The 24,862-nt window shown below is 39.7% G+C and overlaps 1 protein-coding gene across 4 annotated transcripts in view; it reads right to left on the bottom strand.

The window, feature by feature from the left end:
* Positions 1 to 15,170, bottom strand: part of Nup160 (nucleoporin 160) — a 55,679-nt gene extending 40,509 nt beyond the window's left edge. For all 4 annotated transcript variants that reach the window (XM_078046010.1, XM_078046012.1, XM_078046011.1 and 1 more), the window contains exons 1-7: positions 15,014 to 15,170; positions 14,643 to 14,754; positions 9,242 to 9,452; positions 8,535 to 8,757; positions 6,667 to 6,745; positions 6,004 to 6,118; positions 5,251 to 5,409 (exon numbers count right to left, since the gene is read on the bottom strand). In XM_078046010.1, the coding sequence (XP_077902136.1) occupies positions 5,251 to 5,409; positions 6,004 to 6,118; positions 6,667 to 6,745; positions 8,535 to 8,757; positions 9,242 to 9,452; positions 14,643 to 14,754; positions 15,014 to 15,113 (999 nt within the window). In that variant the 5' untranslated portion in view covers positions 15,114 to 15,170. The remainder of the gene's footprint in view (positions 1 to 5,250; positions 5,410 to 6,003; positions 6,119 to 6,666; positions 6,746 to 8,534; positions 8,758 to 9,241; positions 9,453 to 14,642; positions 14,755 to 15,013) is intronic.
* Positions 15,171 to 24,862: the final 9,692 nt, after the last annotated feature.

The raw sequence follows: 24,862 nt of genomic DNA, 5'->3' as shown, positions 1-24,862 counted from the left end.
TTAGAGTTCATTAGTTCATCAATTGTAGTGTCATAGTAATGGTAAATATGTTTCATGAAAATCTTTTCCTGCTATGTCTTGTTATGAATACATATATCAGGTAGCAGTGAAACCCTTTTTCCTTTCTTCTTCTTCTTTTTTTTTTTTGGTGGTACTTGGAGCTTGGACCCAGATGCACTCTAAAACTGAGCTACATTCTCAGCTCCTTTTTTCTTAATGAGACAGGGTCTCACTAAGTTGCCCAGGCTAGTCTTGAAGTTGTGGTCTTCCTGCTTCAGCCTCCAAAATATTTCTTATAGATTTTAGCCACACACACACATAAACACACAAAATGATGGAAAATGCTGACTCAGTGCAGTGCTTCTCAAACTTGAAAGAACTGTGGGAAAGAATGAGTCTGTTTTTTAATTTCTGAAGTTATAACTAACTTCAAATATGAATGCCTGAAAAATTTCTAACCACATAAATTTCTAAATGCTGGGTGAGGTGGTGCACCTCTGTACTCCCTGCTACTCGAGAACCTGAGGTAGGAAGGCCCAAAAGTTCAAGGTCAGCCTCAGCAACATAGCAAGACCCTGTCTCAAAAAATAAAAAGGTCTGGGGGTATAACTGAGTGAGACAAAGTGCCCCTGGGTTCAATCCCCAGTACTGAAAAACACCCATTTTCTAAATACTTCCTCTCATTTCCTATACTTATTTCCCTGAAAAAAGATGACAAAGAATTTGTGGCCCAGAACTGTTTCATGAACCACACCATAGTGCTGTTTATTACTGTCTTAGAAGACACAATGCTGGGAGGGACTAAATTAATTCTTATTATCAGACTCAGGATTCAAAGAAAAACAACCAGAAACAAATGAAATGAACGGGAATGGATGTAAAATAACAGATAAAAAAAATAAATACAAACTATGCAAATAAGAGAGGAAACAAACCACTGACTACCAGCTTTTGTGAAAAGGAAGAAGAAAGAAAAAAATTATAGCCATGCCTGAAATCCTAGTGACTGGGAGGCTGAAGCAGGAGGATCGAAAATTTGAAGCCAGCCTCAGCAACTAAGGGAGAAGCTTCACTAATTCTGAGGCTGTCTCAAAATAAAAAAATAGAACAGACTGGACATGTGACTCAGTGAAGTGCTTCAGGGTTCACCTCCAGTATCCACTCCCAAAATTGCTAATTTACTATAATCTGAATAGATTAGTTCTGTTATGTGGCTGCCAAAAAAGCTACTCTAATTTTAGGCTTCATTAATTTAAAAACTATACTGCTCAAAGTAAAAGAGGCAATAGCTCAGCTCTATTTGATATACTCCTGGAATACTACATTCAAATCTGAGTTTAAATCCATTAGAGCAGTGGTTCTCAAAATACGGTCCACAGGTTCCTAAGGGTGCCTGAGACCCTTCAGGGGGTTGGTGAAGTTAAACCCCTTTTCAAAATAATACTTCATTACTTGCCTTTACACTGTGTCAGTATTTGCACTGATGATGCAAAAGCAATGGTGGGTACATTTACTGATTTCTTTTTCTCTTTCACAGTACTGGGGATTGAATTAAGGGCTCTGGGTACACCAGGCAAGTGCTCTACCACTGAATTACACTCCCAGCCCAAATTACTGGTTTCTTAACATGAATCAAAGTTGTGGCACCAGACTGAACCTCCTGGCAAGATAAAAACACTATCAACAGGAATGGTAAAGGGCATTTATGAAAAGTTCATAGTTAACGTAACAAATTTTACACCTTAGCAATAAAAATCAGGACTAAGATAAACATACCAGCTCTTACCACTTTTTTCAACATTGTACTGGAGTATTTAGCCAGAGTATTTAGGCAAAACCAAAATAAAATAGAAAGACAAGAAAAAAAAGGAAATAAAAGGCATCCATATTATAAAGGAAATAAAGTAGTGAAACTTTCTTTATTTGCAAGTGACATTACCTAATATATAAAAAATTTCACCATAAATCTTTCAGAACTAATAAATGAGTTCAGTAAGGTTGCAGGATACAGGGACTGGGATTATAGCTCAGCAGTAGAGCGCTTGCCTAGTACACATCAGGCATGGGTTCAATCCTCGACATCACATAAAAATAAATAAATAAAATAAAGGTATTGTGTCCATTTAAGACTGAAAAAAAAAAGGTTGCAGGATACAGTATCAATATACAAAAATGTTATATTTCTAAAAACTTCCAAAGAGCAGCCTGAAAATGAAATTAAGAAAATAATTTCATTTACAGCAGCATCCAAAAGTATAAAATACATGGTCAAAAGATACCTAAAACTTACATTCTGAAAATTTAGAACATTATAAAAAGAAACTAAAGATGACTTAGAAAAATGGAAAAACATCCCATGCTCATGATATCAGAAAACAGTATTGCTAGGATGACAAAATCTTCAATCTCCTACAGAGCCAACACAAGCCCTATCAGAATTTCAGCTGACATTTTTGTAGAAAGTGACAAGCTAATTCTAAAACTCATGTGGAATCTAAAGGAACTCATAAACAGCCAAACCACCTTGAAAAAGAAGAACAATGTAGAACCCAAGACTTTCTGATGCCAAAACTGACTACAAAATAGCAACAGTAAACAAGACAGTAGGTACTGGCACAAAGACAAATAGATCAATGGACTAGAATCAAGTCTAAGAATAAAACCTTATGTCTTGGGTTAAGCAATTTTGACAACAGTGCCAAGACCATTTGATGGGAAAAGGATGGACCATCTTTTTAAATGAATGGTGATGGGAAAACTGGATATCCACATGCAAAACAATTGAATGCATGCAACTGGATCCTTACCTCACACACACAACACACACACATATGTGTATGTGTGTGTGTGTGTATATATGTGTGTGTGTGTGTGTATATATATATATATGTATAAAACACAAATGGATCAAAATCATAAATGTAAAAGCTAAAACTATAAAACTCTAAGAGGAAAATAGGAGTATATCTTTATGACCTTGGATTTAGCAAAGGCCTCTTAAGGTATGACACTAAGAGCACAAGCAATAACAAAAAAATACTTTGGACCTCATTGAAGTTAAAAACTTGTGCTTCAAAGAATATCATCAAGAAAGTAAATAAGAGGGGCTTGGATTGTGGCTCAGTGGTAGAGCGCTCGCCTAGCACAGGCGGGACCCAGGTTCGATCCTCAGCACCAAATAAAAATAAAGGCATTGTATTGTGTCCATCTACACCTAAAAAATAAATATTAAAAAAAAAAAGAAAGTAAAAAGAGGAGCTGGGGGTATGTAGCAAGGTCCTGGGTTCAATTCCAACCCCTAAATCAATATCTCTATTTAATAAATGGGCAAATGCTCTGAATAGACATGTTTCCAAGGAAGATATATAAATAATAGCACTTGAAGACGCTTAGAAATGCAAAAAACCACAAGGAGTTGATACTTCATACCCACCAGGATGGACGGATTGAAAAACCCAGGTAATAGTGTTGATGAGAAAATGAAGAAATCAGAACCCTCATAGACTACCTGTGACAATGTAAAATGGTACAGCCACTTTGGAAAACATTCTGGTTGTTCCTCAGAAAATTAAACATAGAGTTACATAAGATCCAGCAATTGAGCCAGGTATGGTGGCACACACTTGGAATACCAGCTTCTTAGGAGGCTGAGACAGAAAGATTGCAAGTTTGAGGCCAGCCTTGCCAACTCAGGGACACCATGTTTCAAAATAAAAAATAAAAAGGGCTGGGATATTGTTTTGTGGTTGAGTGACCCTTGGGTTCAATACCCAGTATTACAAAGAAAAAAAAAAAAGTCCAGCAATTCCACTATTCCTGGGCATATATAAAAAAGAAATGAAAACATACATCTATATAAACACTTAATCAAACACGTTTATAGCAGCATTGTTCATAAAGCCAAAAACAACACAAAAGTCCATCAACTGACAGATTTTTTTTTTTATGTGACATATTCACATGATTAAGAATGATTCACACCCCAACCCTTTAGGCTTCAACATCAGAAAACAATTTTAAGAATGAGGACATTCTCTTTCCTTTCATTTTGTTCCTCCACAATCAGTCTTAAAACCATTAGGTGCCCGGAGTAGACTAGGTGTTCTTGCTGGCCCAAGGGTGATGTGGAGTGGAGGGGTTTGGCATGGGGAGTCAGCCTAAAGAGGTTGAAAGGAACACCTATGCAGGCATGTCCCAGCACAGGGAGTGAGGATACCAGCAAGCAAAGGGCAGGCATGCAGAGGGCGATATGGCCTGGTGTGATGAATCAAGAGCCTAAGGAATGACTGGAGATGTAGCTCATCAATAAAGCACTTGCCTAGCATGCATGAGGTCCTGGGTTCAATCCTCAGCATCAAAAAACAAAAAAACAAAAAACACATAACAACAAAAAACAAAACAACAACAAACAAAACAACAACAACAACAAAAAACCCCCCCACAAAACCCATATACCTAAAGAAGTAACAGGCATCTACATTTGGGACTGGCTTGGCTTGGGTCAGAGCAGCAGGAGTAGGGTGAGATGGCTTCTACTATATGCTGGGAAAGTCTGATACAGGGTGGAAAGTAGGGTAGAGTAGTGAGGGTGTCCTCTGCACAAGAGTGGCACAGTAGCATCAAAGGGTCTGAGCCCAAATAGGACTGAGGAGACACTGGGACAGGACAGTGACCTAGTATGGGGAAATAAAGCTCCAGCAGCAAGGAAGGCAAACCCTAACTCATTGGAATATTATTAGGAATAAATGGATAACACACACAGCGAGTGAACTCACAGTAAGCTCAGTCTGAGTGTTTGCTTTTATTAATGTATGAACATCCAGGGCCTGGCACGGTGCCAAACACACAATACCCAACAAACAGCTACTTATTTATTTTATACAATTGCTTTACATCCTGCATACAACAATTGGCATCTGGTTGATGAGCAAAATTATTTTTAGAAGTTAACTTTCTCAAAACTACTTGGTAATACCAAACTTCCTTATTAGTAATTGCATTTTCTTTTTTACCCATACTTCCAAATGTGAGTTTTCTTGTTTAGTTTTGGTTAACTTTTCCTTTCCTATTCCTTTAAACTCTACTTCCTTTCATTCTGACCCTTCAAGATCTTCTAAATCACACAATAACCCCAAAACCACCCTTACCTCAATTTAACACTTGAAACATCTAGGTTGGTACAATGAGCCCAGTTACTCTCCATATCAGTACATGCAGAATAACTTGATACATATCTTATTTGTTCCATACCTGTCCTCGTTTTGGAGCATGCATGTATATTCCTAGGTAGAGTCCCATGGAAGGGGAATAAGCAAGTCGCAATTTGTGCCCAGTTCCAGCAGTGAGCCGAAGGTCTTTGTTCACAGGGACATACTCCAGCATGTCAGCTATCATCAGACACATTTGGTCCTGCCCAAGGTAAGAGTTAATAGACCATATTCAAAGAATATACAGGCTAGAAAAACACATTCTATAAAACATTTTTTTTGGTACGGCCGATCTAACCCAGGATCGTGTACATGAGCGTTTTACTTTTGAGAGAGGGTTTCACTAAGCTGCCCAGGCTGTTTTCGAATTTGCAATCCTCCTTCCTCAGCCCCCCAGGTACCTGGGATTATAAGTGTGCACCATCATGCTGAGCTGTAGATTTTTTGTTTTTAATGAGTTAAGATAAAATGTACCTCTTCAGCCTGATAGATAAAATCACTAGCTGTTTGTTTTGTTTTGGTAAATCTTAAAAATTATTTTATCAATATGCATTTTTAAAACACTTTTGTTGCTCTTAAGTGAAGGATATATTTTGTATTACTCTTTCAACTTTCTTGTAGGGTTCATAATTTTCAAAATTAAAAGACAAAAGAAAAAAGGGAGGCAAATGTACAGAAAGCAAAGCTAAATGAATTGTCTGAATCTGGAAATGACCATAATTTCCAAGCCAAATGATCTTCTCTCAAAATTCACAATCCCATTTTAACTAACTGTAATTATAAGTGTTGAATTTACCTTATAAGACCACATTCGTAGTTTGTGGTCCTGACACAGGGCAAAGATGAAGGCATCGTGCTCCACACAATGAACAGCAAGACTGAGTGCACGGTCTGAAGGCCCCTGATCACCCCTAAAAACATGAGGCCCAATTTTAGAATTTTATTATTGTAAATAATCTGATCATTAGAATCTGCAATTCAGGATATAATAAAATTATAAACACATGCTCTCAGCAGAAGAAGACAACTGAAATAAGACAACTACACTTCTCTTTGGCTTTAAAGGGTTTTTTTAAAAGGTAAACTTTAAAAGGTTCTACATAACAATTAAAAACTTTTCCTTTTATATTGTTTCAGTTTATATTGTTTCCTTTATAAAGTTTCAAAAACCTCCTACTTCAGCAATTTTACACAAAATTGGTTTTGGTTAAATTAGGGAAAAGCACCAAACTGAATATTGTAGGAATATAAACAGCCAGTTTCTGCTGTCAAAGTCCAATCACAGATAAAACAGACACTGCAGTCTGATTTTTCTTCAGATAGAATGTGCTGGTATGTAGACTCTTCTCTCTAGTGCAGTGTGTGCCTTGGAATAAGACTATAAACACCAGGAGGTGCTGACCAGTGCAAAAAGATTATATCCCCAGGCCCTCTGATTTACCTGCCAGACACCACTTACCTGATAGCTGTTGGCATCCACCCTGTGAGCAATCGCTGCATCACTGAACTCTGTTTCAGTTCCACAATGGACACTATACCTGCAATAACAGCCAAAGCACCTCTTGATCATACTTAAGAGAAACCCAAAGGCAAGATGACATAACAAAACAAGGCTTTATAATAGGTGACAGGCTTCTACATTTTTGTACTGATAGTTTTAGGATGCACTTTTTCTACATGTCACCCTAAAATATAATAAATTATTACTGCATCAAAAAAAATAGATATTGGGCTGGGGTTCTAGCTCAGTAATTGTAGAGCACTTGTCTAGCACAGGTGAAGCACTGGGTTTGATCCTCAGTACCACATAAAAATAAAATAAATGTATTATGTTCACTTACTATAAAAATATTTTTAAAAATAGATATGAATTCCCAAAATGTTTTGTTAATTTTTGCTTATGTGCCCCACTGCTGTCACTCTAACTTCACCTTTAGGAACATGTTGCCATTTACAGACAGTAACCTTTGCTACCACTCAGCAGAATCATTTCACTGTTGCAAAAACAAAGTGCCCTTCACGTGCTGGGTAGTTCTAGGTGCTAGGGACAGCAGCAAACAAAATAAACTACTCATGGAATTTACATTTCATTGGGGGGAGTTAAATTAAGTTAAATTAAGAAGAGTGGTAAGAAGTACAGAAAAAAAAAATAAGAGTATAGAAGACTGTTGGTGAGTTTCTGGGGAGGAGAGTTTGAATGTTAAAAAGTAGTGAGGGAAGGCCTCACTGAGGTGACACTGAGTTGGTAGCTGGCTATCCCAGGCAAATGCCCCAAGTACGCCTGAGTGTTTTAAGGAGTTGTAAGAAAGCATGTGGCTACTGGAGAGATGAAGGGAAAGCACAAAAAGACAAGGTCAGAGTGGCAGCAGCAGAGTGCTGTAAGTTAATCTAAGGACTCAATTTATTCAGAGTGGAGATAAACACCCTCATTGAACAGCTCTGAGCAATCCAGTGACATGTATCAACTAATGTTTTAAATGCATCAGTCTGCCTGAGAAACTCCTGAAGAGAGGTAAAGAAATCTGTTGAAACATTTAGGAAGCTAATTCAACACTCCAGGAAGAGATAGTGGTGACTTGGATATCAGTAGATAACCTTTATTCCATTAATTATAAATTCTCAATCTGAGGGTGGACAACTAGTCAACTCCTTTCTACTAGAGGACTTAGAATAGGCTGTCTTATATTTATCTATGTTTTCTATAATCCAATGTTTTATTGTTCCTCACCCAATGTCCAAAACCCCTTGGGTAAAAGTAAAGCATCAGGAATCATTAGGTAAACAATGAACAACCAAAGCAGGGGCAGTATAGAAGCAATTCTTGTGTTGATGGTGGTGTCAAACTTTTAGAAGGTCTGTTTTTTGCACCCGTGGGTACTAGGAATTGAATCCACGGTACTCAGGATGTAGCTATACCATTGAGGAATATCCTCATCACCTTTTTAAAACTTCTGGGATAGGATCTTGCTAAGTTGTAAGGCTGACCTCAAACTTGTGATCCTCCTGCCTAAGCCTGCCTTCTGAGTCACTGGGATTACAGGTGTGTACTCTCATGAGTAGCCAAAGGTCTGTTTTCATGACAATATCTCTTTTTTCTTTCTTTTTGTTATAGTATTGAGGATTGAACCCAGGGCCTCATGAATGTAAACACTCTACAAATGAGCTTACTCACACCCAGTATTTCTTTCTTTTTTGTTTCGTAGTGCTGAGGATTGAACCCAGGTCCTTATGTATGACAGGCAGACACTCTACCATTAAGCTATATCCCCAGCCTCCCCCCAATATTTCTTGATTAAAGTTGAATCCATGCTCAATTCCCATTCTTACCAGAAATGTCATGAGGAGGTAGTTTAAGAACAAAGATGCCCCCAGAAGCAGATGGGAGAGCAAACAGCGCCTCCCCATCACTGCTAAGCCAGGCTGCTGAGGTGGTAGAATTAGGGCATAGTCCAGGTACTGTTGGAATTAATTGATAGTTGCAAGGATCCCTGAAATCAACTTTTCCAATGTCAGTGAATATTGACTGCATCTGACTTTCGATTACCAACTCCTATGAGTAATGAAAAAGAAAAATCTTTTAAAGTCACATTAACTTTGAATTTTGCTTAGTTTCTCTCAATTACTTAAAAAAAGTGTTAGGGATTGAATCCAAAGATGCTTAACCACTGGGCTGCATCATCTTTTCAATTTTTTGTTTTTTAATTTTGAGACAGGGTTGCTCAGTTGCTTAGGAACTAACTAAATTGCTAAAGCTAGCTTTGCATTTGCGATCCTTCTGCCTCAGCCTCCTGAGCTGCTGTGATTACAGGAGTGCCCATCATGCCCATAGCAAAAAACTTTCTTTTTTAAAAGAATGCTATTTTGTGAACTTAAAATGTGTATCTGATTATCTAAAATTATAACTACCAAAGTATCCTTGTTGAGGACTAACAACAAATCCAAATTTCCCCAATTCCAAAAAATATTGTTCCTGGACTTAGTTTTTGAGAGCTAGAATAATTTGAGAAATAAGATACTATAATTAACCAACTTACATTCCTATACATCCGGGAAGGGTGTGGTAAAAGTAATCTGTGCACTGTTTGATTGGTTAATATTAAGATTATCACATGATTCTGGGTCTCTGAGACATAAACCCCTCCAGGTAAGATGTTACAATTCTGGAATTTTAGGCGAACTGCATTATTCAACAGATTTAGGTCCAGTGACTCCTCCACCAGCTCCAATATATCTGCAGAGATCTTCCTGTGGGGGGAAAAAAAAGACATTTAAAAAAAAAAAGTTTATGCTTTTCTCAACAACTGCTGCACTGAAACACAAACACACACACACACATACACACACACACCCACACCAAAGTGAATGCTTCAAATTTGGAAATTTTGGATAAAATTCAGACCACTTGCTAGGCATGGTGGCACATACCTGTAATCCCAGCAATGTGGGAGACTGAGGCAGGAAGATTGCCAAGTTCAAGGCCAACCGGAGCAACTTACGCCCTAAGCAACTTAGTGAGACCCTGTCCCAAAAGAAAAATTTTAAAAAAGGGCTGGGGATGTGTCTCACTGGTAAAGTGCTTTTGGGTTCATCCCTAGTACCACCCCCCAAAAAAAATTCAAACCACTCTTACATTCCATATTAAAATATACCATATTAAATTACCACCATATTAAAATACATAAAAACTGAGAGCCACGGTGCATGCCTATAATCCAGGCAGCTTGGAGGCTGAGGCAGGAAGATTGCAAGTTCAAAGCCAGCCTCAACAACACAGCAAGGCCTAAGGTAACTTAATGAAATCCTGCTCAAAATAAAATATAAGGGAGAGAATGTGGCAAGCGGTAAAGTGCCCCTGCGTTCAATCCCTGGTACAAACAAAACAAACTAACAAAAAAGCAAAACAAAATTCAAGCATCAATATAATTCTATTAAGTCTTCCAAACTTGACAACCCATCTATTTAGGGCAACATCCAATGCAATTAAACTCTACTATGATAAAAATTAATACCACATATCCATTACTAAAGAGTAGAATGTGGCTTCCCCATACACTATAGTACCAAACAAAATTGACTGCATGTGAGTATTCTCTTCTACTACTTCTTAATATACAAAGCCCAACAAAAACAGCAATTATTTATTTTTTTTGGGGGGGTGTACAAGGAATTAAACCCAGAGGTGCTTTACCCCTGAGCTACATGCCCAGCTCTTTTTAATACCTTTTTAAAAAAATTTTTGAGACTGAGTCTCACTAAATTGCTTAGGATCTTGCTAGATTACTAAGGTTGGTCTGGGACTTGTGATCCTTCTGCCTCAGCCTCTCAAGTTGCTGGGACTATAGGTATGTGCCGCTGTACCTGACTATAGAAATATTTTGAAAACACAAGAATAACTACATGTTGAACATATCAAAGTAAATTTTTTTTATTTACTCCTCAAAATAAGTTTGCTTTTTTTAAAAAAATTTACTTTTTAGTTGTAGTTGTCAATACCTTTATTTTATTTATTTTTATGTGGTGCAGAGGATCGAACCCAGGGCCTCACATGTGCTAGGCGAGCGCTCTACCACTGAGCCCCAGCCCCAGACCAGGAGTTGCTTTTTAATAAACAATGGTAAGATCTGTGGTGCAGACATATCTGCCATGTGCAGTTGGACATCATAGACACCGGAAAATTACCCAGGACAGAGCCAGCATTCAATATCTTTTTTTTTTTTTAATAAAATGCACGTATATTTGAAGAAAAAAGTTTATTCAAACCAAAGTTTCAACAGGGAAGACAAACTATTTTGTCTAAAAAACTAATTTGGTTTTAAATTTAGATTAAAAATTATAACCCTCCTTGCCTGTGCCTAGCTTTGAACCCACCACAGCAGCTGTCACATCATCTTATTCTAAAGAAGACATTTCTTTCTCTTAACTTCTACATATACTTCATCTTCAAACATCGTGAACATGTCTACTGGTCTGTGTCCTTCATTCAGCATGTGTGATGTTGATTTAGATCTTGAAGACCCAAGTGTTGAAAGCTTGGTCCTCAGAGAGCCATTACTGGGAGGCAGCAGAACCTCTATAAGGTGGGATCCAGTGGGAGGTCTTCAAGCCACTGGAAGCAAGCCCTTGAAGGGGAGAGTGAGACCTGGCCCCTCTTTTTCTCTTCTGCTTCCCGGCCATTGGTGAACAGTTTTGCTTCTGCCACGATGTGCTGCTGTGCCATAGGCCCCAAAGCCACAAAGCCAACTGATCCTGGATTGGAATCTCTAAAATTGTGAGCCATATTAAACCGTTTATAAGTTGATAGTCTCAAGCCCTTACAGTGATAGAAAACTAAAACTTGTGATTTGTTAAATCTTATTGCTTTCCTCCTCCTGACATTGTTCCTTCTCTTCCATTTCTACAAACTGGTCACCCTTGTGAAACTATAGCTATACCTTCAATCCATGTACTGTGCACCTGCAGACTCAACCAACTAAGTACTGAAAATTTTTCTTTTTTGGTGGGGGGTGAAGAGGACTGCATCTGTACTGAATACGCACAGCCCTTCTTCCCTAAGCAATGCAGTGTAACAGTTATTACAGTTATTACATAGCATTTTTATTTTATTAGGTATCATGAGTGATCCAGAGATGATCTAGAGAGGTTATACATAGATTATATGTATACTGGCAAATACTCTGCCATTTTATATGAGGGATGAAAGTAAGCATCTGCAGATTTTGGCATCCACAGAGTTCCTGGAACCAATTCCCCAAGTACAGATGGTCAAATGTCCTGTAGCTTTATCCTTGGTACCTTCTTCTCAGCAGCACCAGTGACTGTTAAAGGCTTCTCTATCTCTTGCAATGGCGACATCTATCTCAGAATAATGAAATGGACCCTTTCCTGAAGCAAAAATGTCTCCATTGTCCTATAGTTACCATTTGATTTCTCTGCTTCCCTTAGAGCAAAACTCCTTGAAAGAGCTGTCCTATACCCACTCACTTAAGCATCTATTATTGGAGCAGATCCTGACAAGGTCACCAAAAACTTCCATAATGCAAAGGTCAATTTTCGTTTCTCTCGTTACCTGAATTATATAGCATCTGACAACTTTTTACTCTCCTCCTTTTTGAAATATTTCCTTTAGCTTCTGGGACATTACTTTCTGATTTTTATTTTTATTTTTGGTACTAGAGATTGAACCCAGTGACACTTTACCACAGAGCTACACCCCCAAGTCCTTTTTATTTTGAGACAGGGTCTCACTAAGTTGCTAAGGTTGGCCTCAAACTTGCGATTCTCCTGCTTCAGCCCACTTCACTCTGACTCTCACCTTGGCAGCTACTCTCTTTCACAGGTTCCTGATCATCCTAACTGTTGGAATGCCATAGATTCAGGCCTCAGATCATTTCTACACAAGTATTCTCAACTAGGATTGATTCTACCGAATTCCCAAGGACTTAGCATTACCTAGAGAGATGGTTGTTACAACTAGGGAGGTAAGATGGGGGTGGGGATTGGACATATTATTGGTTTGTAGTAGATAAAGGCCAGGATAATGCTCAACACCCTACACCCTACAACAATTACTTATCTGGCTTCAAATGTCAATAGTTCAGAAGCCTGATTTATTCACTCTTTAGGTGAGCACGCTCATTATAAAGCTCTAAGTGCCATCTAATGACAACAATTTCCAAATCTTTAGTTCAAACCCTCTATGAAATTACTGACTATTGCTTCAATACTTTCTCTTGGCTACCTACTAGGCATTTTAAATTAAACCTGTCCAAAAGAGGATTCCCAGGCCCAACAAATTAGGGGTAAAATAAAAAATAAAACCCGCTCGTTGCATTTTATCTACACTCTTTTCCAACTCAATTAGAAGTATCTCTAAAATGTCCAGATGCTCTAGCCAAAAATCTGGGGTACACGCTGTATAGGATGCAAAATGAATTCTAATAAGGCTGAGGTTGTGGTTCAGAGGTAGAGAGCACGCCTAGCATGCGTGAGGCACTAGGTTCGATCCTCAGCACCACATTAAAAATAAAATAAAATAAAATAAAGGTATTGTGTCAACCTACAACTAAAAAAATAAATGTTTAAAAAAATGAATTCTAACAAATTCACCTTGAAAACATATTCACAATCAGAACATTACTCACAGACTACCACCACCATCTGAGCGATCATCAACTCTTATCTGGATTGTGTCTTCCCACTCCCACCTTTACCCCTTTCCTACTCTCTTTTGAGCACAGTAACTGCAGCAATACTTTAAATCATGACATTCATCCATTTAAAACACTCCAGTGGCTACCTCTTATCTCAGAGACAAAGACTTAAATAACCAACTAAGCCTTGATCTGGTCCGTGGCTATCTCTTTCTTATTATTAACCCTTTGTTCATGCAGCTACAGACTCTTGGTCTCTTATTCTTTTTTGAGACAAGGCCTGATCTCAGTAAGTTAGTAGGGCTTTGCTAAGTTGCTAGGGCTGGCTTTGAACTTGTGATCCTCCTGCCTTAGCCTTCCAAGTTGCTGGGGTTATAGGTGTGTACCACGGCACCTGGCTAGACTGATCATTTTTTAAGTATAAAAATCCAAAATTCTTAAAAGTGGCCTCAGTGTTCCTCACAGTCTGAGTCCTGCCTCTCTCTTCAGCCTTGGCATTCTCACATCACTTTATTTTACCACAGCACTTATGCCACACAGACTTTTGGTCAGTTGCTCAAATCCGCCAAGTTCTTTCCACTTTATGGCTTTTGCATAGAGTGATCATGCTTGCTGAACTGCTCTTTCCCACTCCCTGAAAGTGCCTGGCTAACTTTTCATCCTTCAAATCTCATTTTAAATATGACTTTCTACATCCTTCCCTGCATTGCCAATGTTCAGTGTTCCCACTGGCCTCTCATAGCCATTACACTTTTCCTCTAGAGCAAGTATGAAAATATGCATTTACTTATCTATGTTGAGGTCATTTGTTTAATGTCTTTTTTCTTTCATGAAATTGTGGCACACAAAGTGAGTCTACACCTATTCTTCCACAAGTACGACATATTGCATGATGAAAATAATAGTTTTTATTCATCATTTCGTCCCAGTGCCTAGCACAATGCCTCACATGTAAAAAGCTCAACCGCACATCAGCAGAATGAAGCTATAAAGACTATAAAAACATAATAGACTCGTGATTATAAAATTGGTCTTCAGGGCTTTACCCCTTAGGCTATATTCCCTGTTTTTACCACTGTCAGGCAGGTGCCTCTCTTAGAACTCTGTATGTCAAATTTTCCCGATTTTAACATGAACTGAAAACAGTCTTTCTCTTTTCCTAAATGTCGATTACTACTCGACAGGAATGCCGCTTCGGGAACTGTCGCGATTATCCGTACATCGCGATTATCCGTACACCAGACAATTCTACCTTCCAGTGGGGTTTGGAGAACACAGCACTTACCAATGAATGAATCTGTTTCTGGTGACGGACAACAACTTGCCGCTTTCCACATAGAAAAAGCCCCCTGCACTCTCACTGTATTTAACCGTTCCAGCCACGGGATTTGTAGTCCCTGCAAAATGAACCTGGTCAGCCTGTACACGTGGTACGAAGGATGACAAATACTGAGGAAGCAGAGTGTGACGAACTGACAATCCATACAAAGGGAAGGGGAAAGGAGGGAGAAGTTAGACGCCAAGGAAGCTCTGATCCAGAGGCTGTGGGCATGTGCACCTAAGATGATGAACCGGGAGAGGGTCACCGATCTGGGGACCCATTGGAGGAGAACGAGGGGAAGGATCGGATCGCGCCCTCCCTGGCCACCTCCGTACCAACGCCGCAGACTGTGAATTCTCGAAAGCGCCTTGGCCTTTCGCGCTCGGTCCCGCTTAGCTCTACGAAGCTCCGTTCCAGGGATCCCGCCGCCGCCATCTTCCCGCCGCCGCCGCTAGGCCCGACGGGACACGGGCGGGCCGCGCAGTCGTCGTCACTTCCGGGGGCGGGGCGAGCGGAGCGGCAGACAGGTGCTGCGACCTGAAGCCCGGAAGGCGGGTCTCTGGATTCTTTGTGGGTCTTTCACCGGAGAGTGAGGGTGGGCGTTGAGGAATCGCCTCTTCCTGCTGGACCTCCGAGCGCGGGGCTGGGAGGCGTGCAGAGGACACCTCAGGGCGGCAGGGCGGGGCAGGGCTTGTTTCCATTTAAAAAATCCGACCTGGGCGGGCGGCTGGGCTGAACCGACCCGAAGGACCACCTCCGGGGAGCCCGGGCCTCTCGGTTACTCTGAACCGAGTTTGCGCTCGCCTCTCCGCCGTTAGGTGTCCATCTGCAAGTCTCCGCCCGGTGTCTTATCTTTACCCTTCAGCGACACATGTGGTGGTGGAAGGAGAGAAGGACTTTTTGATTTCTGTTGGATTTTTTTCCGAAAGGAATTTGTAGTGTAGTGAAAATTAACGCGTTCAGTTTGACATGTATGCTGCAGCCTGCTGAGGTTACCTAAATGATACTTGCTTGCAAATGTGAAAAGGAATTTGCCTTTCGTTTCCCCGCTTAGTTTTTGAAGGAGTAGAAAGTGCTCGATATTGAGGAAAATATTAATTTCCTCTTTCCCCCCTTTACTTAATGATGGCCAATTTTAAGCACTTGTGTAACCTTATTACCAGTGACGGCAACTAGCTGTTACCATTCTCATTCATCCTATTCTGACCATCATTCCACCTCACTTGCTGAAGACACCAACTCCAGCAAAGCATTCCCCTCATTCCGCCTGCAATCCTTTGTTCTACCACCTTGCCACAATCTCTAGCTTCCTTGGTGTTTCCTTCTTGTCCTACTTAACTTCCATTAAATTACTTCTTTACCTAACACTCATCGTATTCCATTAAAAACTACAATTTCGATTCAATCCAAATCTGTAGTTGAACATGGATGTATACATCCTACTAACATGCCTCTCCCTTCATCAGGACTTAGTCTCACTTGGGTCCTTGATGCTTCCCAGAAAACGCATTCTATTTTCCTTGTCCATTTATTGCCTTAGATGAGTATTTCATAACTCCTCTAACTGCCAACACTTCCTCTTCCATCCTTGCTCTCAGCTTGCTTCTTCATTTAGAAAATTAAAGCTATCAAAAGAGATCTACCACTTCTCCCCAGTACCAATATCTGTACCCATACACTTTGCCTTCCTTTCCTGTTGCTATATAGTGAATTGACTCCCAGTTTTATGGAGAGGAAACTTTTCTAATTCTTTCTTAGATCACCTCACCTGCTCAAGGACGTCTACATCTTCGATATCTCCCAAGTTGTTTCTCTAAGTATATAAACATGCCATTATTTCTCCACTTCAAACAAGCCCTCAATTGGCCTCCATTCTCTTTTTGTACCCCATATTTCTGCTCCTCATTACTCAACAAAATTTAAGATCACTTTTCTCTCATTCTCAGTTAAACCTGCTTTTATCAGGTTTTGGCTCCTTGTGCCCTACTGCAACTACTTTTTTCAAGATTACCAAACATATCATGTTACTATATCTAAGACCGAATTAATTCTCTTTGTTTGTGTGTGTGTTGCATTTGTGCATTGAACAAACCTACCAGGGCTTCTTGCATGCTAAGCAAGCACTTTACCATTGAGTTACATCCCCAGTCTCATTTTAAAATGTTTTGTTTTGAGATAGGGTCTCCGTAAGTTGCCCAGGTTGGCTTTGAACTTTTATTTTTTATTTATTTTTATTTTTTATTTGTATATGACAGCAGAATGCATTACAATTCTTATTACATATATAGAGCACAATTTTTCATATCCCTGGTTATATACATAGTACATTCACACCAATTCGTGTCTTCATACATGTGCTTTGTATAATAATGATCATCGAATTCCACCATCATTAATTACACCATGCCCCCTCCCTCCTTCCACTCCAATCCTTCTGCCGTATCTAGAGTTCATCTATTCCTTCCATGCTCCTACTCTCTATCCCACTATGAATCAGCCTCCTTATATTAATGAAAACATTCAGCATTTATTTTGGGGGATTGGCTAACTTCACTTAGCATTATCTTCACTAACTCCATCCATTTACCTGCAAATGCAATGATTTTATTCTCTTTTATTGCTGAGTAATGATTGTGTATATATGGCACATTTTTTTTTGTCCATCTATTGAGGGGCATCTAGGTTGGTTCCACAGTTTAGCTATTGTGAATTGTGCTATTATAAACATTGATGTGGCTGTGTCCCTGTAGTATACTGTTTTTAAGTCCTTTGGGTATAGACTGAGGAGAGGGATAGGTGGGTCAAAAGGTGGTTCCAGTCCCAGTTCTCCAAGAAATCTCCATACTGCTTTCTATATTGGCTGCATCAGTTTGCAGTCCCACCAGCAGTGTAGTGTACCCTCCCCCCCCACATCCTTGCCAACACTTATTGTTGTTTGTATGCATAACAGTGGCTTTGAACTTTTTGATCTTCCTGCTTTAACCTTTCGAGTAGCTGGGATTACAGACATTATAGACATGCAACAGGAGCTCTGATTCTGGGAATACTTTTTTCATGTGGCTTCTGTACTCTTCTAACTTTTGTCTGTTTCACTGACTTTCTTTTTTTTTTTTTAAGAGAGAGAGAGAGAGAGAGAGAGAGAGAGAGGGAGAATTTTTTAATATTTATTGTTTTAGTTTTTGGCGGACACAACATCTTTGTATGTGGTGCTGAGGATGGAACCCAGGGCCTTGCACGAGCTAGGTGAGTGCTCTACTGCTGAGCCGTAGGCCCCAACCCCAATTGAGATTACAGGAATGCACCTCTAAGCTGGGCATTTATTTAGGTTTTTAATCAAGAAACATAAAGCTGCCCATCAGAGCTTCTAACTAACGTGAGATGACTAGGTTAAACCCTTATGAGCAAAAAATAACTTTTAAGTTTTGACCTATACATTCCAACCAAGGGAATATGCTGGCCTCAGGATGGTCATCACAGGTCATAGGTCCACAGGGCAAGTATCATCCTCATATCTCACAAACAAAATGAGTAATACATATATGCAAAGTGAGTACAAAATATCACATAAAATACATTTCATTTATATTCCAGGGGAGTAATGCCTAGTTCCCATGAGCACACAATACAGCAAGGGGCTCTAACCCACAAGACAGTGGAAGGAATTAAAGTCCTGTGCCCTGGAATGGGAGTGGAGGCTTCGTGGACAGGTGGCATCCAGGCCAGGCCAGGAACATGAGTGGATATTGAGGCATGTGGGGAGGGATCTTCAGGGATGGAGAGAACATATGAACCAAGACATAGTCACAGACCTACTGAGTATTCAGAAGACAGAGGAATGTTTGTACCAGCTGAAAGAATGTAAACTAAGAGATGCATAAAATAGAAATAAGAAAACCTCTTCGGACAAGAGGATCCACATGCTTTCTCTGGAGGTGAAGCAGCTGAGGATCACTCTGCAGCAGGTTACTCTCCATACCAAGACCCTAGTCTCTAGGAATCAAATCCATGAGCAAGAACCTTCCTTCATGTAAACTGCCTTTTCTCCAAAAAGTAAAATAAAAATGCAAGCAAAACAAAAAGAAGAATCAGACCAAGCTTTGACCCATCGTACTTCACTTGTGTCCCAGTCATCACGCTAGGGAGACTGGGTCCGCTCTGTTACACTGGTTCATTATTGTGAGGCCTCCAGTATGTCGTGCTCTTAATACAGCTCCCTCAAAACAGCCAACACCTCGCAACACATAAACTTACCCCAACTAAAGGCAGCATCAACTTAAGGATCTACTGTAATATCACCACACTAACCTAGCATATTTTAACCCTTTTTCTGACACAGTTGCAAAATATCTGCCCTCCTTACTGCTGTGGAAGCATTACAAATGTTGCCTTAGATTCCTCTTCTTGAGGTAGTTCAAAGTCTTGAGACAGCAAGTTTACATATTTTTCTCTACTACCATGGATGGGTAGTAATCATAAAAGGCCTAAAACCAAACTCCTTCACCCCTGATTCTTAGAGTATTTTAATTTTCCCTCTCAGATCATAACAACTGGAAAAAAACCTATAAAAGTCATGCAAAATTTAAAAAACAAAAAAACAAGAAAAAAAATCTGTGGCATCAAACTAATAGTCTAAACTTTGCAGACAGAACAAACAAACAAAACAAAACCTCACTTCATTTACCAAACTATATGTACTCGAGTAATTAACAGCTCATAAAAATTGGAGAAATTTGTAGGTAGAAACAAAATTAATACCAACTCACTCTCTGGCAACTAGTTCTTCTAAAATGCCATGTCCAGAGAGACAGGTTTGGAGAATTTGTCTGCCAGAGGCTACCTAGTAGGCCAGACCCCTCTCAGGCCTGCTTCAGAGGTGCCTGGATATTGGCAGATGCCAGCTTCAGGTAGGCCAAGAAGCCCTGAGGGATACTGGCCAGTTTTTTGTGCTGCTCATTGATGTCCTGCTGCCATTGATGGCATCACCAAGGTGCTGCTAGAAGTTCTTGGTGTGCTAGGCACTGCCTGAAAGAGCGAAGCCTGGCTCAGGAGTCCTGGTGACAGTTGGGGTTTGGGGGAGTAGTGGCTGCTTGGAGAACATACCACCCAGTGGAGCCACCATGTCTGGGATGGTGGGCCTTGGCAAAGGAGTAGGTTTGAAGTAATATTTTGTAGGTAAAATTGGAAGGATCTGATGAGGGTGAGAGTGATAGGACCAAGACTAAGATGATTCCTATCTCTTTCTTGACAACTGATGCCATTAACAGGGTGGGAACAGTAGAAGAGTAGCGGTTCTTTGTAGGAACAATCAATATTTAGGGTAAGATACTAATGTTGATTGCTGTGGTGCATGCCTGTAATCCCAGCAGATTGGGAAGCTGAGGGAGGAGGATCGGAAGTTTAAAGCCAGCCTCAGCAACCTAGGGAAGTCCTAAGCAACTTAGCAAGACTGTCTCAAAAAATAAAAAGGACTGGGGATGTGGCTCAGTGATAAAGCACCCCTGGGTTCAATACCTAGTATAAAAAAAACTGATATTGCTGAAATGAAAATACTGCATTATTGATGGAAACTACTATATAAAACATTTTTTCATCAATCAGAATTTTTTTTTTTAAAGAGAGAGTGAGAGAGAGAGGGGGACAGAGAGAGAGAATTTTAACATTTATTTATTTTTTCTTAGTTCTCGGCGGACACAACATCTTTGGTGGTATGTGGTGCTGCTGAGGCTCGAACCCAGGCCGCACGCATGCTAGGCGAGCATGCTACCGCTTGAGCCACATCCCCAGCCCCTTCATCAATCAGAATTTTAACCTCCTAACTTTACCATTGCTCTTTCACCAAAAAAATTCTATATACTCCCAACATCCAGATCTCATGTGCCTATGCAGCAGGTTAAAGGTAGCCACAAATTCTTTAACATTGTTCCCATTGAGAGCATCCTCTTGGATGCTCTGTGAGGGCTCTGTGACTTCTATAAGTAATAGAATACAGCAAAAGCAATGCTGTATTCTATTACTTATAATAGACTCACTTTCAATGTCAACTGCTTCTCTTTTGGAACATGATTATGGGGGAAACCGGGTGCCATGTAAGAAATTCAGTTGCTCTTGGGAGATTTTAGGGAGAGACCACACAGACTTTTACCACATGAAGGCAAGGATGCCTGGGGAGGCTCCAACTGTTCCAGCACCAAGCACTGATCAGAGATGTACAACCACCTCTGATCCCCAGTTCAAGATTCATGAGCAAAATACATGATTGCTATTTTAAACCACCAAGTTGTTTGGTAGTTAGATAGCAATGGATACCAGGAACATTCTTTTCCTTTCCATTCATACTTTCCTGTAGAGCCTTCCACATTTCATTCTTAGATGACTGAAACAACTCCCTCATCAACTCTACTTTCGCTCTCCTTACCTTTCTACTTTACAAATACAACATGAGGTCAATGTTCCTAAACATCACTGATACCATTGTGTTTATTCTTAAAATCTTTTAGGGCTCCTTGTTGTCCTGACTTTCAAGACCTTTCTTCCAAGTCAACTAATCATATAGTACTTAAAAGCAGAAGATGTTCTCCTGCTGAGGTCAGGAAAAAAATATATGAGGACATAAGAATAGTCAAAGATATGACATTGCTGGCATTTAAGATGGAGAAAGGTGATCATGAGCCAAGGAGTATGGTAAACCTCTAGAAGCTACAAAGGATGTAGAAACAAATTTTCCCCGAGGGCCCTGCTAAGAACTTGACTTCTGCTCTTGGCTTACCTATGATTATGCCCTCTGCTTTCAATGGTGTGTCAGTGTGGAAGTATTAGGGTCTAGCCCCCATGCTCCCCCCTGCAAAAAAAAAAAAGCACACATACACACACACACACACAGATGTGCTCTATCACTGAGCTACATCCCTAGTCATTTCTATTTGGAGAGTCTTACAAAATTGACCTTGAACTTGTGATCCTCCTTCTATCTCAGCTTTCCAAGTACCTGGGATTATAGGCACGTACCACCACTCTGGTTCGTCCCCTTGCTTTGATCTAGGACAAGTCTAAAGGACCATCTAACCTCCACAGTGCTGTGTAGGATTGGCTTAGGTCCCCCTTGCAACTGCATTTTAGTTCAATTTCTGTCTGCCCAGTCCTGTCTGTCTCAGTTTCATAGAAGTGCTACTCCAGAGAACACTCCCCAGCAAGCCTCCCGCATGCAAACCAACTGCCTCAGAGTCTGTTTCCTGGGGAATCAAATACACATACATAAACTCCCCTTGCCTAAGGATAGGTAGCTGGGAAGCAGCCCAGAAGCTCCCCAGGACTAAGCATGTCTTCTCTGAGTCAAAACTGACTTCTGGGTACACACAACCTGTGTCCTTTGAGCCAGCTATATCATGATACTTTCTTAGATACATGTCTAGCACAATGCTTTCCATACAGAGTATTTTCTCAGTTCTAAAATGAACCTTACGGTTTTTCATTTTAAATGACTGGAGGTGTAGCTCAGTGGATGGTAGAGATTTTGCCTAGTGTGTATGGAGGCATTGGGTTCAAACCCTGGGATCCCCCAAAAATAAAGTTTAATTTTTTTTTTTAAAAGAAGAACATGCCATAAAATCAACATATATTTTTAATGTAGTCGCCTTTCTTTTGTTTCTCAGAGAAGTGGTTGTGAAATAGATGGAACATCTTTCAATTCTTAGGAATCTAGGAAATTTTATTTTGGTGAGCTCTTTTAGGTTTGTTTCACAGTCTCATTTTCCTTCTCTCCAAAATCCATCAGAGTCCTTGAAACTTAGAGGTACCCAATAAGTGTTTGAGAAATGTCTAAATAATCAAATGTAAGCATGTATGCATTTTTAGAAGGCTCAAATACCTCTTGAACTATTATTAAGCTGTGGTGTGGCTGTAACATGAACTGGTTCACATTGCCATCTAGTGGTTAGGTGGTAAATTCATTTACAAACTGCAGAATGTTTCCAAGATGATTGAGCAAGTTTTATTCACAGATATTTTCTTAAGAAAAAAAACATTTTTAAAAATTATCTGACACTGGGGGCTGGGATTGTGGCTCAGTGTCAGAGTGCTTGCCTCGCATGTCTGAGGCACTGGGTTTGATCCTCAACACCACATAAAATGAATAAATAAAAATAAAGATATTTTGTCCATCTACAACTAAAAAAAAAAAATTATCTGACCATGTATTCTAAGAATTCCTTGAACTTCTGGATCACCACTAATGGGTAAGAATAAGTGAAAGGTACTGTTAACCGAATTTTAAAACAGATTTTTTCTGAATTAACTTAATAACTACTCTTAAAAGAAGAAATTGGTAATTTAAATAACTATGGAAATGATGATGAATAAAGTTAAACATATTTTCTGAAGAACTTTGAAAACATGTTAATAGAATACTATGCTTTTTTTTTTTTTTTCCTGATTGAACCCAGAGCCATTTAATCACTGAGCCACATCCCCACCCCTTTTTAGATTTTTTAAATTTTGAGACAGAGTCTTGCTGAGTTGCCTAGGCCTCATTAAATTGCTAAGGCTGGCTTTAGCAATTGTGATCCTCCTGCCTTAGCCTCCCGGGACACTGGGATTACAGGTGTGCGCCACTGTGTCCAGCTGATAGGATGATATGCTGAATACTCTTCTCATTGGACCATGATTCTATGGGGATACATTTTGGGAAAATGACTTTAATGTCACTTTCCCCATTTCTTAAAAATATCAATTAAAGCACAATGTTTTTCTGAATACTGAGCCTTCTTTGACTTTATATCCCTTTTCTAGAAACATTAAATTCAAGGAGCATTGTAATAACTCAGTAGTAAAATCTTACATTTATATGAAGCTTAGTTAATTTTTAGGTGATAATTTGTTTCATTGAAATTAAGGTTATTTCACAGTGAACATCTTCTACTTCTACATAATCTAATTTCTTTTGTGTTTGGAAATGTGATCTCTTGCCATTTTGACATTGAGTCTTTTTTTTTTTTTTTTGGTTCCAGGGATTGAACTTGGGGCACTCTACCACTGAGCCACATCCCCAGCCCTATTTTATATTTTATCTAGAGACAGGGTCTCACTGAGTTTTTTAGAGCCTCAATTTTGCTGAAGCTGACTTCGAATTCACAATCCTCCTGCCTCAGCCTCCCAAGCTGCTAGAATTATAGGCATGGGCCACTGAGCCCAGTGACGATGACTTTTTTTTCAAGATGTTGATGGATTTTTTAATTCATTTACTTATATGTGGACTGAGAATCGAACCCAGTGCCTTGCACATGCTAGGCAAGTGCTCTACCACTGAGCCACAACCCCAGCCCCTGATAGTGACTTTTAATAATTAGTGATAGCAGCAATGACTTGAGATACAGGCATAATGCAAGAGTTAAGATTTTCTGTTTCTTTTTTCAATTTTTTATTTTTAGGTGATGCTGTGGACCAAAACCAGGACCTCATATATGCTAGACAAGCATTCTACCACTGAGCCATGTCCCAGTCTAAGATTTTCTTTTTTTTTTTTTTAAATATTGATCTTTACCTATGTGTTGCTCTATTAGACATAGCAACTTGACCAGTTGTGATGACACATGCTTGTAATCCCAGCTATGCAGGAGGCTGAGGCAGGAGAATTGCAAGTTTGAGGCCAGTCTGGGCAACTTCATGAGACTGAGACCCTGCTTCAGAATAAAAAGGGCTGAGGATATAGCTCAGGAGTAAAGTGCTCTTAGGTTCAATCTGTAGTACTAAGAAACAAAAATCTTAGCAACTAAATTTCAAATTCCTGGCAGGATCTTAATTTATCCCATATTTACTCTTTCAGTCTTGATTACACACCTCCCACATGCAAGGCACTGGGTTATAAAGATCCCTCAGAGGCTCTATGCAGCCAGGGACCTTCTCTTCCTTGTTCTCTGTTCTATCTCTGGTGCCTGAGAGGGAGGTTAGTATTTACCAGTATTTTTAGTTAATATACTTTTTTTTTTGGTGTGGGTATTAAACCCATTGGTACTCTAATATTGAGCTACACCCCCAGCCCTTTTTATTTTTTATTTTGAGATAGCATCTCTCTAAGTTTCAGAGGATGGCCTCTAACTTGTGATCCTTCTGCTTCAGCCTTGGAGTAGCTGCACCTGTCTAAATATTTGTTGACAGAATAAAAATTTCATATTTCCTGCCTGTGAGGTCCT

This window comes from Ictidomys tridecemlineatus, chromosome 4 (assembly GCF_052094955.1).
Source record: "Ictidomys tridecemlineatus isolate mIctTri1 chromosome 4, mIctTri1.hap1, whole genome shotgun sequence".
NCBI lineage: Eukaryota > Metazoa > Chordata > Mammalia > Rodentia > Sciuridae > Ictidomys > Ictidomys tridecemlineatus.
This window is presented reverse-complemented; position numbering and strand designations above follow the sequence as displayed.